This window comes from Pteropus medius, unplaced genomic scaffold (assembly GCF_902729225.1).
Source record: "Pteropus medius unplaced genomic scaffold, Ma_sr-lr_union100, whole genome shotgun sequence".
Lineage (NCBI taxonomy): Eukaryota > Metazoa > Chordata > Mammalia > Chiroptera > Pteropodidae > Pteropus > Pteropus medius.
Genome location: NW_024354499.1, coordinates 17,589,697 through 17,602,756, shown reverse-complemented (window position 1 = coordinate 17,602,756; position 13,060 = coordinate 17,589,697). Strand labels below are relative to the sequence as shown.

Below are 13,060 nucleotides of genomic sequence, written 5' to 3'. Positions count from 1 at the left end.
GAAAGCCTTAAAGTGCCCCTTTCTGAGCCAATTAACATAGCACTCCAAAACACAGAGACTTGGTTTTATATACTACAGTTGTTTCTGAATCTCACTGCACTTCAGAATCATTGGGGTACCCTGTTAAAAATACAAACATCTAGTTCTCATCCTTGAGCAACTGAATCAGAATCTCCAGTGGTGGTTCTTGGAATTGCCTACTTTTTAGAAGTTTTCCATGTGATTTTTACACAGCCTGACATTAGCGAGGAACCTGCCATTTGGAACCACTGTTTTTAATGGCTCAGTTGTAGTGTTGATGTTCTATATGTTTGGCCTTGGTAAAAGAAAACATTTTCTTTTTACACAAGGTATTCACATGTACACTAGCATAAAAATTCAAACAGTACAGAAGCAATTATAGAAAAAAATGAAAGCCTTCTTTTATTCACTCCCACCCCTCATAGTGTAAAATACCAATTCGAGAGATAAACATCGTTAATGGTTTTTAGCATGTAGCTTTCCAATATCTCTTTTTTATGTGCTACACATATGTATACCATATAAAGTTTTAAAACAAGATTGAGTGGCTAAAGGGAGACATATGCAATAAAAATATCATGTTTTAGAAAGGGTATCATAATTGCCAAATTCATATCAATTAATTTAGAGAATGATAGTATATATGCTACCTCTCAAACCTGCATTTTTCATGCAAGTACTTTCTTCAAAGAATATCTATCAAAGAAGTAAAGGAAGAACCATTAGCTGTCACAACAATTTTCTAAGGAAGATAAAAGCTACGTTTTAGAGGTAGGGTAAGGCTTCTAGTATTTATGTGGTATCAATGATACTTTTGAATTTACTTATTTGAGAGAGCCAGAAGCTTACACCCCCACCTGGAACTGGAACTACTGTAATGACGGAAGTTCACTGTTCTGTCCCAGCTGTTTACTGGGGTGTTTATACTAGCTAGGTCTTCTGGGCAATGTGGGTATTAGCCAGTCACCCTATTTAGTCCTCTAGAGCCATTTTTAAAATCTCGTATAGGGAAAGTAAGAATATTAAAATGTTTAAAAAAGAGAATAAAGAAAAGGCTATTTCTTCATACTAGGGAACATATAGCAACAATATTATTAGTTTTTAATATTTTGGGGGAAGATCTCTATAGTTATCTCAAAATGCTGTGAACACTGTCCAGGATTTAGAATAATGACTGGCACATCATAGGTGCTCAAAAAATATTTACTCAACAACTGAATTACTTCAGAGGGATCATTTGCACTTTATTCATGTTAGCAATATAACTTGCAAAAATTTTTCTAAAGTGTTGGAAATTTCTGATATAAATATCAAGTATGCATCATTACACACACACACACATACACACACACACACACAAAAGCTGATCTCATGGTAAACCCTGGTGGTAGGTAGTTAGAAAACTGGTAGATATTCCCTGAAGCATTTGATTTACATGATTAACATATGCAAATCATACTGTTAAAAGAGTAAAAAGCCAAGAAAATAAAGTGCTTTCACTTTTAAGATTACCAAAAAATTGGGCATGTATTATAAACATATCTGACACATGTAAAGTATCCTAACATCTTTGATGAAAGATATTCAATGAAGAATTCTTTTCCTCAATCTAAGATACAATATTACCACCCAATATCTTTATTATAGGAATTCAAAGTTCCTTGATCACAATAATCTGTTTATTCTGCTAATACCCTTAATGTCTATTTAAAGTACCAATTAACAAAAGCATAACAATACAAATTGAAGAGCTGCAATGGTTAAGTTGCATGTTCTTTTCCAGTCAGCAGCTGTTACAATGTGTTCCTTTAGAGAGAAAGAAAAATGCTTGTAATTTGATACCTGGTGTGGAAAGTAATGTGATACCTGCTTTGTGTTTTACACAAAACAGTCTAGCCCTGAAGGCCATAGAAAAAATTCAGTACTGGATGGTTAGACAAAACGAACTCTTCTTAAAATATCTAAGTACAATCAAAAGGGAGAGTTTTAAGATAGGAAAAACATCTATTTCTATTATTTTCCATTTGTATTTATCCCAAGGAGCAACACATTAGGAGATCTAACAAAGAAATACTTCCCTGCCTGATACAAACACTGTTAGTGCTGCCAGCAACCTTACTTTTCACGGAGTTCTGCCTCTTTGGATACAGTTTCCTGCAGCATCTTGTTGTGCCTTTCTAGCAGAGTATCGTGTTCAGATTGTAATGTTTGAAGTTCAGATACATTGACCTGTAAATTATTTTGGGTATCTTGTAATTTGATTTTCAGTTGGTCAACCAGCATTTCTAGGTGTTCTCTGAAACAGAAATAAACAGTTAAAACATTTTTTTTTGAAAGAGGTGAATATGATTTTGTGATTTCAAATGAATTACATTTTAAACATTTAATCTTTCAATGTCATACTCCTGCTATTATTATGGGTGATTCTAAAGAAAATATAATAATCAGAAGTATTCAACTAGGATTAAATGTAATGCACTACAGATTTACACAAAGTCCCTGAACTTATAAATATCATATTCAAGTGGAGCAGACCATAAATGGCATCAAAATAACCTATTTTTGTTGTAAAACTATGCCATTAATTAAAAAAAAAATCACACAGTTCTAAGCTAAGCGTTATGAGAACGGTATGTTAAACCAAGTTATAGGTAAACCAAGTCCTTAAAAAAAAAAGTCCCTGGAGAACTCAGACTTTCTCACATTCCAACTCATTATTTTGCCACAACTAGTATAATATTAGATATTAGTTTTTTTTTTAAATAACATATAAGAAAGATGAAGGAATATAAACATTTACATTAAAATAACTTGAACCCCCAATTCTGGCACGATTAAAAAGCTGTCTTGCAAATAGTGACATTTTTATACTGTGTCAACATTTAATTTCAGATTTAAGATGAGCTATTGATAGAGAAAATATCTCATCATTTTCAGCCTGTAGTTCCTAAATTTATAATAGACACATGAACAAAAAGTAACATAAACATAAACATACAAACATCGCAGGGTTTAGTCCTACTTAGAACAGTAAGAGCCAGGTGTAAAACTGCTTTAACACTGAACTTATAAAAACAAAACACAGATGCTGTGGAATGCCCTTTTATTCCTAATGTACTTTTAAATAATTTTAAAAAGTGATTTGTATGCTAGTTTTAAAGAAGTATTCACTATTGAAACAGCAACTGAGGTGGTCATAAACTTAAGAAAAATTTAATTCAGACCAAATTTAGTACTTAAACCTTTTTGATATAAGTAAAACATTAAACAACTTCTATTTAGCATAATTAATGGTTAGTAAGTACATCATGAAAGCACTTTTATTCTTCTACTTCTAGATTTTCAAAATGAAAAGACTTATCATAATGTAACTTTAATGTCTGTATTTCTACTATGACCAGATCCTACTATAAAATGAAATTATTTCACACTCAGGGACATGTACGATGGACTAGTGGTTACCAGAGGGTAGCGGGTGCGGGAGGGGAGAGGTAGACGGAGTAAAGGGGGTCAAATGGAGTGGGTCTGGGGGAAGGGTGAAGTGGGTAAAGGGGATCAAATATATGATAGCTGAAGGAAACTGGACTCTAGGTGGTAATCACATAATAGAATATATAAATGCCAAATTATAATGTACACCTGAAAATTATATAATTGTATTAACCAATGTTACCCCAATAAACTTAAAAATAAATAAATGAAAATAAAATGAAATTATTTCACCTATATCTCAGAGACTACACCCTGTTCATTTTACCCATGTTTTTGAGTTTTTAACAGTGCCCTTCATAGGGACATTTCTTTGTTGCTGTCTGGGGACAAAGTGAAGCCAAAAGCTCTGTTTTTGTTGGTAATTACATGTAAAATTCCCACAGTCGAAAGAAATCAAAATAGGATTTTAACCTACTTGGTGGAAGACCTGCCTTGGGGAGAAAAACCCTGCATATTTCTTATAATTCAGACTTTACCTTTCTTGTTTAGCTCCCTCGGTTTCAGCCTGAGACAAAGATTTATTTTTCTGTTGTTTTAGAACATTATGAACTCGGACTTTGTAGCTCTCAAATTCAGAGGTTATAGCAGCTTGTTCTGCCTATAACATTTAAAAGAGAAAAATTTTTCTATTGCATTTTCTATTGTAACATATCCTCCTATTTTCTTTCAGAGATTAATGAATTAAGAAGAAAACCTGTTTTTGAAAATAAGGAAAATGGCTGACACTCGTTAGTCTACCAATTTAACTTTGGCATCTATTGGCCTTATCCTTTTTAAAAGATTTTAAAAAACATTTCGTCTGACAAGAGATGTGCTTCTACTATGTTTTCTTCCCTGGCAGGTTAATTTACTACCCATAAATTTAATAATGGCACTATCTACCTTTGGAACTGTAGGAAGATTTTCACTTATGATACTTCTTTTTATTAAAAAAAATTAATTCATAGAAATTAAGCTACTTGAACTTTAATTTTCAAAAGAGTGAGAAAAGTTAAATTCTAGGTCTTTCACTTTCCTGAAGTGATCTGTAACCCTTTTGCCAAGATCACTTAGATAAGAACTGCACCTCTGACAAAGCTACTGTACTGTCTGTTTTGTATGAAGGTTAAGTAGGCCAGATTCTATGAGAATGTTATTTTATAATCATTTATCTCTCAGAACTATAACAATTTTCTAATAAAAACTTTCTTAAAAAAGTAACTTTTTTACACAGAAATTGAAAAATAAGGTTGAAATGAAAACATGTAGCATGTAATTTTCCTTTTAGCAAAAAAAAAGTTATTCAAGTGACAGAGTTGATATTGGATTAAGGTTAGTGTCAAATGAGCTGAAGCTGGTATTCATCTAATAAATGCACCTGCACAACAGCAAATACTAAAAAGTGAGACCACAGCCCTTAAGTAAACTGCTTGCTAGCTGTGACATGCTGCTTCTATGTGAAAAACGAACCTTGGCAGCACGGCACTCTTCCTGAAGGGCTGTCACTTTTTGCTGGTACGCACTCATTGTGCGCTGGTGCTGGTCTGCAGAGGTCTTCAGGTGCTCATGAACTTTGTGTTTCTCAGATGTTATTTCAGCCAGTCGAATCTGGGGGCAAAATCTTTCAATTAAGCTCTATAAAATACGATTGTCACTGGTTAACAGATTTTCCTCAAACATAAACTTAAAGGTGGAGACGTGAGTACATATAAGGGACATAATTATCATATTTTTAAAATCTATTATTATTGAAAGAATAGAGACAATATGACTAGAACATCTTTCTTAATAAATTGTTTAGTTACCCTTAAATCAAAATAGAACAGACTACATGTTATAGATCAATGTTTGATTAACCACCTCAAGATATTATATGTAAAAATATATAAAAATAAACAAGGTAAATGTATAATAAATCATAATTATATATAAAGCCATTTTATAAATTGATCCTGTGACTGTACTATCATTTACAAAGTTCAGATGCAGGTTTGGGGCCATGTTTATGTTGCACTATTCTTAGTGTATTATGGATTTTCAAATACATGAAATGAATCTAGCTTAAACTAAACAGTATTCCCTAGTTATATGCCATACTCAGCTAACTGTTTCTACTTCTTGAAAATGTTAAGGAAGAATATTCAAGGGAAAAAAAAATATAATTGACCCTCAGTATGTGCAGGTGCGCATCTGTGAATTCCCAACCGTGGAATGAAAATACTATTTTTGATCTGTTGACTCTGAGGACGTGAAATCCATGACATAAGGCCAATTGTATGTATGTGTATGTATATGTGTGTGAAATGTATATCTACAATATTTAGCAAAATCTCTAAATGATACCTTACTTCTACGTGGAAAAATTTTTCTAAATCTTAAAAAGTAAAAATAATCTTACTTTATAGACTTCTACTTGCTGTTGGCTTGCCTCCAGCTCACCCTTTAAAGATGCTTGAAGCATTAAGTGATCGGTTTCCTATAGAATAAGAATCTTGGTTAAATTAAAAAATAATTTATTCACAAATATACTATGAATAAGTATTAAAATATGAAACTGAGACATTAACATACTGCTTGCTTTGAATCTGCCAGTTCTTTCTTGGTTTTCACAAGCAATTGCTTGATTTTGGTATTTTTTTCTTCATACTGCTGCAATGAAGACTGTAGTGAAGCTAGTATAAGAAATAATTTCAGAAGAGATGAAACAATTTTTATGAGTGAATTTAAATAAACAAATAATGAGTCTTTGTATTAATCTATCTTTTAAAAAAACTGGTCTTAGCTTTTTATTATAGAACATTTCAAATGTACATGACAGTAGTGACAATAGTACAGTAAACCCCACTCTGTCCATCACCTGGCTTTAACAATTACCAGCACATGACCAATCTTATTTCACCCAGACCAGGAGTCAGGCCCACAGGCCACATCCGGCTGCTGCCTGTTTTGTGAATAGTTTTATTAGAACACAGTGAGGCTCATTTATTTACATATTGTTTAAGGCTGCTTAAGTAAAATAATTGTAGACTTGATCAATGGTGATAGAGACTATATGACCTGCAAAGCCTAAAATATTTAGTCCGTTTTATAAAAACTTGCTTTTATAAAACAAGTTTGTCATCCCCTAACCTACATATTGTGATCCCACTGCTTGTTTCTTTGTTTTACAAGATATTAATTAATCTGTAAATATTTTGGTATATATCTTTAAAATATAGGCATATATTGACAGCATATCTAAAAGACCAAGACTTAAAGAAATACCTCAAAATAGGTATTATGTATTTCCAACTTTAGCACATTACAGGCACATACCTGGTTGTCTATTTTTGTGATATTAATTGTTCTGAAGGGACTGTCAGTGAAAAACAGTTCACTAAGGAACCAATTGAAACATAAGAAAAACAAAAAAATATGCTAACAGAGATAAAGAAGAAACAAATATTAAATAAGAATAGTGGATTCATTGTCTATATCTCTGGTACCTATCTACAACCAGCAGGTCAAATCTGGCCAGCCTGTTGTGGAACAAAGAATATATGACAGAGATCACATGGAAGCCACGAAGATTTACTATCGCGTCCTTTACAGAAAAAGTATGCTTGACACTTGGGCTAGACCAGTCATACTGGCACTGTGTAACTGTGCTGCTAAAAGATCGTATAAACAATAACTTCACAAAGTTAAATCCACATGTATAGATTGTATTACTTGGTAAATATGAACAAGTGTACTGTAAGAATATATCTTAATTATGCTTTTTTATGATAAATCTAATTCAGTTATTTCCTGGCAACTATTTACCCAGTTCTAAAAAGCATTTTATAAAGCACAAACTACATACAAAGCCTTTGTTAAGTATTCTAGGAATTATGATAAGTAAGATCTAGTAAGTTCTTGAGCTCAAAGAATATATAGAATGAAATTAGGGTATAACGTTTTACGTGATAATGTAAAGTAAAATATAACATTTTAAAAAGAAATACAATAGGCTATGGGGATCCCATGAACTAAGTTATATACAATTTGCATGGGACAAGGAAGATTTCACAGAACAGGAAACAGTGAAGATTAGGGAGGACTTCAGAAGGTAAGCATGGTGGTGGAAGGGCAATGGCATGAAAGAAAGAATAGCAGATGAAACAGAGTTAAATCATGTCTCAAGAAAAATGGATAATCCTCTTTACCTGTGAGAGAGTAATGAGAATTAAGCTGAAAAGTTGGACTGGGGTCAGATGTCTTAGGGGTTTGGGATTAAGACTGCATCCTAATTCATTAGGCAGAATAAGCCAATTATTAATTTTTTTTTTGCATGGAACATTGTCCTGATGCTTATCTTCTTTCTACTCCACCACAACTCCTCAGCCCAGACTTCCAAGGTCTTTGCTATCATAAGGCTAGTGGCTTTTCCAAGATTCTACACCATTCTAATTAATTTGATACAGTAGGTAGGTAACTCTTCCCCACTGTCTTTAAAAAGGGCCCAGATACCTTCTGATATTCAGGTACTTCATGAACTGAACGAAAAATATCTTCCTAATTATACTTCACCTCTCCCGAACAGGTCAAGTCTTCACTCCAACTAGGATGCTCATACAGCAGCTGCAGAAAGGAATACCCTTTCCTAATCTACTTTTTCTCTCCAAACCTTACCTTCAAGGCTCAACTTGAGCCTGAAATTTTAAGTGTCTCAGTCCACAAAACCTCTCTCTCCCATCTGAACTCCTAGCACTCACTGCCTGTACAACTCATTTCTGTACTTACCATTGAGAAGTCTGTGGCCTTCTTGAGTTAAGCACCTTTTTTTAGTTTTTTTTTCCAGGTATTAGCCTCTCTTTCAGCTAGCTATCAAAAATATATGGATCCAATAATTCATAAAACTAAATGTTTGTATTGTGGGAGTATAACCTAAATAGAGCTCTGCTATTCAATTTACACCAAGAATGTAGCTGTAAGATCCGGTATATGCATGGTTAATGATATATGCATAGGGAGTTGTACAGAAACTACAATCTGTTCAATTGTCTGAAGGCAGATCATCAGAACTCTGCAAACTTGGACTTTATATTAGGTTATTCATTCACGGTATCACCTTTATTAAACTGGGATTTGGCGAAAGGCTGAATGAAACATGCATTACAAAACAGTCATGGAAGATTTATTTATTGTGGGAATGCCACTGAGACTACACATCCAAATTATCAGTGGTTCTTGTTAAAATTAAATACAAAATGGAGACTGGACTTGAAAATTCCCTAAGCAGACAAAACCATTTATACCACATAAGTGAAACTTAGCTTATTCTGCAAAACAAGTGAACCTATTAACTTGGGTGCTTCTTATAACTGCTTCTGACAATCATAAAGAAATTTAAGTCACCTTCCTAAAAATGGTATCTAATAATCATTTTAAACTAATCTCTCATTTAAAAACCAAACATTGCAAAGGTTAAACAACTTCCTCATTTTTACTTTATGAGCCATCCTGTGATATCATGCCCCTGAGCTATCAGTCTGTGAATTGAAAGTTCCCAGTCTTGAACTGTTTTTGTAAACACAATAAACTTTTACCTAATACTATTTATTGAACTGATAGTTTTAATTTTGCTATTTCTTGATGTTTGACACTCCTAAGCTAACATTAACTTTAAAACCACTTATGAGACTTTTGAAAATACGTATTTCAAGGCCCTACCCTTTAAGATTCTGATTCTTTACATCTCTGTCTGGGCTTTCTAAAATATTCTCTAAACTATTCTCTGGATACTGTGTGATATCCAACTCAGTTCTGGGACCATTGTTGCCATATGACACAGTGTTCCTTTTATAAAAATGTCTAAAAAATGTTCTCTCATACATCTTAGTCTCTGGAAAAACTGTATCTTCAGATGCATCACATTTGTTCTAATATTGTGGATACTATGAACCTTGTTACTGATGTTTCTGTCTTTGCTCTGGCTTCTGAGAATCTCAAAGCCAAAGTTATGGGAGACCTTAGTGACAACAAAGATACAAAAAGAATTGCACTTTATGTCTTGATCTTAGTCTGACTTTATTGTACAGTCCTACCTCAATATTACCTTTAATCACATTTCTTCATCATTCATATATCTAAAATCTTGTACAGTAATACCTCTGTACTTATCTCAAAATTTTTTGGAACTTCTGCTTCTGACCATGAAGGAGTAAAAAAGTTTAGACTTATGTTCTTGTAAAAAATTAGAAAACTGAGGAGGTCCAAGATGGTGGTGGTGGAGGAGGATGCTGAACTCAACCCTTCCCATGAACAAAGTCAAATATACATATAAGAAAGAGCAATTACTCCTGCCAGACCACTGAGGGCTGCATGAAGAGCTTCTGAACAACAAACAAAAGAAAGAGACAGCACAGAGAAAAATGGGAAACCACAGGAACTTTCTTGGGTAGGAGGAGCTGATGAGTGCCACTGTTTATGACCCCCTCCACCTCAATAGGGTGGGTTAGAGCACTGTTGGGGGCGGGGGTGCGGATCTGCAAAATCACCACACCGTGTTCCCAGCTATAATGCCTGGAGCCTTTTGCCTCTAAACAAAGGGAGCAAGCAGGAACAACAGGGCATTGCCAAATGCAACTGGCTTGGGAGCCACTCCAACCCAGCAAGCCAGTGCCCCAGGCACTCTAAGGGCTTGCCCAGTTCCAACCCACCTTCTCAAAACTACCCAGCACATGGAGCTTACACAGAGGTTGCTTGTACACAAGGCTACTTTCTGTACAACAAACAAGACAATGACTGTATAGAGAAGGCTAGGGAGCTGTGGGACCTGTCTGGGGACTTCAGGAATTCTTTCGGGTCAGAGGTGCTGGTGAGTGCCATTGTTTATGTCCCCATCTACTTCCATGGGGTGAGCAGAGGCTCTATCTTAGTGCTCGGGCCTCCCTAAAAGGCTGCTGTAGCACATTCCCAGAAATATCGCCAGAACCCATTTTGGCTTAGAACAAAGGGAGGAAGCAGGATCAACTGGTCATTACTACATGCACCTGGTCTCCCCACTCAAAGCCACTTTGGCTCAGTAGGTCAGTGCCCTGGCTGCCTTAGGAACCTGCGTGACTCTTGCTGGCCTGCCAAAACCACCCAGCATGTGTAGCCTACACAGAGGATGCTTGTACATAAGGCCACTTATTCATTACTGGGAGAGTTAGCTATTTTTGCCTAATTCTTACAAACAAACATAGAAAGTCAAACAAAATGAAATGACAGAATATCTCTCAAATGAAGGTATGGCAGCTTGACCCTGCCTGACCATTTCCTGCTCGAACCAGTTAGTTCCTGACTGCCCGCCTCCACGTTACCAGGACTCTCTGGACTCTCCAGCTGATGTTAGTTTTTTCATACCTTGGCAACCAATCAATGTTCTCTTTCCTTATATAGAATATCGGTAACTGTATAGGAATGTGGAAGTAGGAGACTGAATAAAACTGCCTGCCATGTTACAATTGGGGCTCAGCCTTTGGATGAGAATCTGCTGAGCTGGTGTCGGCATCAATAAATGCTGCTTTCTGCTTATAGCCTCTGTGTCCTGTCTCTCTGTTCGAGAATCCCACAACAAAGGAACAGTAAAAATCCTCAGAAGATCAGTAATATGCCTAATAAGGAATTCAAAGAAATCGTCACAAGAATGCTCACCAAACTTGAGAGTGGAATATGGGAACTTATGGAGAACTTTAACAAAAACATAATAAAGAACCAAGCAGACCTGAAGAATATAATAACTAAAATGAAAACTACATAAGAAAGAATCAACAGATTTGCTAATACAGAAAGATGGATCAGTGACCTGGAAGACAGACTAATGGAAATCGACAAATAGCAATAAATAAAACAAAACAAACCAACAAACCAAAAAAGTAAGGATAGTTTTAAGGGACCTCTAGAATAATATCAAGTGTCCAAACATTCACATTATAGGGATCCCACTAGGAGAAGAAACAGGAAAAGAAACAGAAACTTATTTAAAAAAAATAAAGGCTGAAACCATTTCTAACCTGGGAAAGGAAACAGACATCCAGGCCTAGGAAGTACAGAAAGTTCTAAACAAGATGAACCCAAAGAGACCCACATCAAGATATAATGTAATTAAAATGACAAAAGTTAAATATAAAGGGACAATCTTGAAGGAAGCAAGAGGAAAACAAGTTACATAAAAAGAAAACCCTAAAAGCTATCAGCTTATTTCTCAGCAGCGACTTTGCACACCAGAAGAAAGTGGAAGGACATCTTTAATGTCCTTGTATTATTATGATGAAATTAGCAAGCTAAAATGAATTGTGTTTTACTCACACATTTCTTCTTGCAGGGTTTCTTGTTTCTGTTTTTGAATTTTTATTTCTTGCTCCAAATCTTCTATCTTGCAGTTTTTATTATTTAACTTTTGATTTAGTTCTTTCATCAAACGTTCATAATCAGCTATTTCCATATTCATCAATGTGGTTTGTTGGGCATCCTGAACAGAGTATAAAAAAAGATCCACAAAATACTAGCTCATTTGATTTCATTTGTAAAACTGCTAAAATAATGCCACAGGAATAAACAGATTCTACTATGCTTTTTTGTAATAAAAGATTAGACATTAATGAAGAAACTAGAAGTTGGATAGTTTCTAGTTTGTAACTTCAATAAGTGTTTTCTAATAGTTTCATCCAACTTTCTTGGTTTCATTATAACTCATTATAACTTTTATTAATCACAAATATTAGTTCTTCTTTTGTGGGGTTCTTATTTATAAAATATTAAAATTTTAAGCAGCTCATATGGTACCTTTTTTTAGTCTCATCTTTGAAAAAGTTGAGAAAAATTAAGAGTTAAGTATAATACAAATTTCAACTTTTGATATTAAATCTTCATGTATAAGAATCATGTATAAAAATGAAGTATCAAACTGAAATGTAATAATTCACGAGCACAGATTCTTCTGGAGGGATAGGCAGAGAAATAAGTTAAATTTTTAATATTCTGAAGCATTTTATAAATGATAATTTTAGTACAAGTGATCTTGTTTTTGAAATATTTCTTTTCAATATTTATAGAACAGTTTAATGATGTGAATACTGACATTAGTTTTGAGTCTGGTGTTTTATGTTACCTTCTTAACCAGCTCTAATTCTTGCATGGTTTTCTGAAGCTGTTTCTTTTCCTTTTGAAGTTGTAGCTGAAGTTCTTCAAGTTCGTTTACAGAACTGGCATGCTCCTACGATTTTAAATAAAAACACACCCCCCCCCAAAGCCAACCAATGTTTAAAAAGGTATTTGTAAGAAACTATAAAATAAATCTGACAAACTAAAATACAAAATGTTTGTTAATCTTTTAATATTTAAAAAATATACATCCAAAAATCATAGCTTGGGTTCTCAGATTCATAGTTAGCATACATTAAGGAATTAATAAACTTTGCTGTATTCTCAAATGCTACTCGTTAATCTCTCTATAATTTAAGTAACACTGATAATTTAAGTGATATTTGATAAAAGTGATATTCACATTACATAGTGAATTGATCAAATATCACTATGTAATGTGAATTAATCCCATAGG

General features: G+C 34.2%; 1 protein-coding gene across 10 annotated transcripts in view; it reads right to left on the bottom strand.

Annotated features, from left to right (window-relative positions):
* Window positions 1-13,060, bottom strand: part of GCC2 (GRIP and coiled-coil domain containing 2) — a 72,115-nt gene that overhangs the window by 13,545 nt on the left and 45,510 nt on the right. For all 10 annotated transcript variants that reach the window (XR_005650593.1, XR_005650592.1, XR_005650591.1 and 7 more), the window contains 7 exons: window positions 12,611-12,715; window positions 11,809-11,971; window positions 6,064-6,164; window positions 5,891-5,968; window positions 4,963-5,100; window positions 3,990-4,111; window positions 2,141-2,317 (listed from right to left, as the gene is read on the bottom strand). Coding sequence is in view for 7 of the 10 variants with exons in the window: in XM_039852629.1 (XP_039708563.1) it covers window positions 2,141-2,317; window positions 3,990-4,111; window positions 4,963-5,100; window positions 5,891-5,968; window positions 6,064-6,164; window positions 11,809-11,971; window positions 12,611-12,715 (884 nt within the window). In the remaining 3 variants the exon portion in view is untranslated. The remainder of the gene's footprint in view (window positions 1-2,140; window positions 2,318-3,989; window positions 4,112-4,962; window positions 5,101-5,890; window positions 5,969-6,063; window positions 6,165-11,808; window positions 11,972-12,610; window positions 12,716-13,060) is intronic.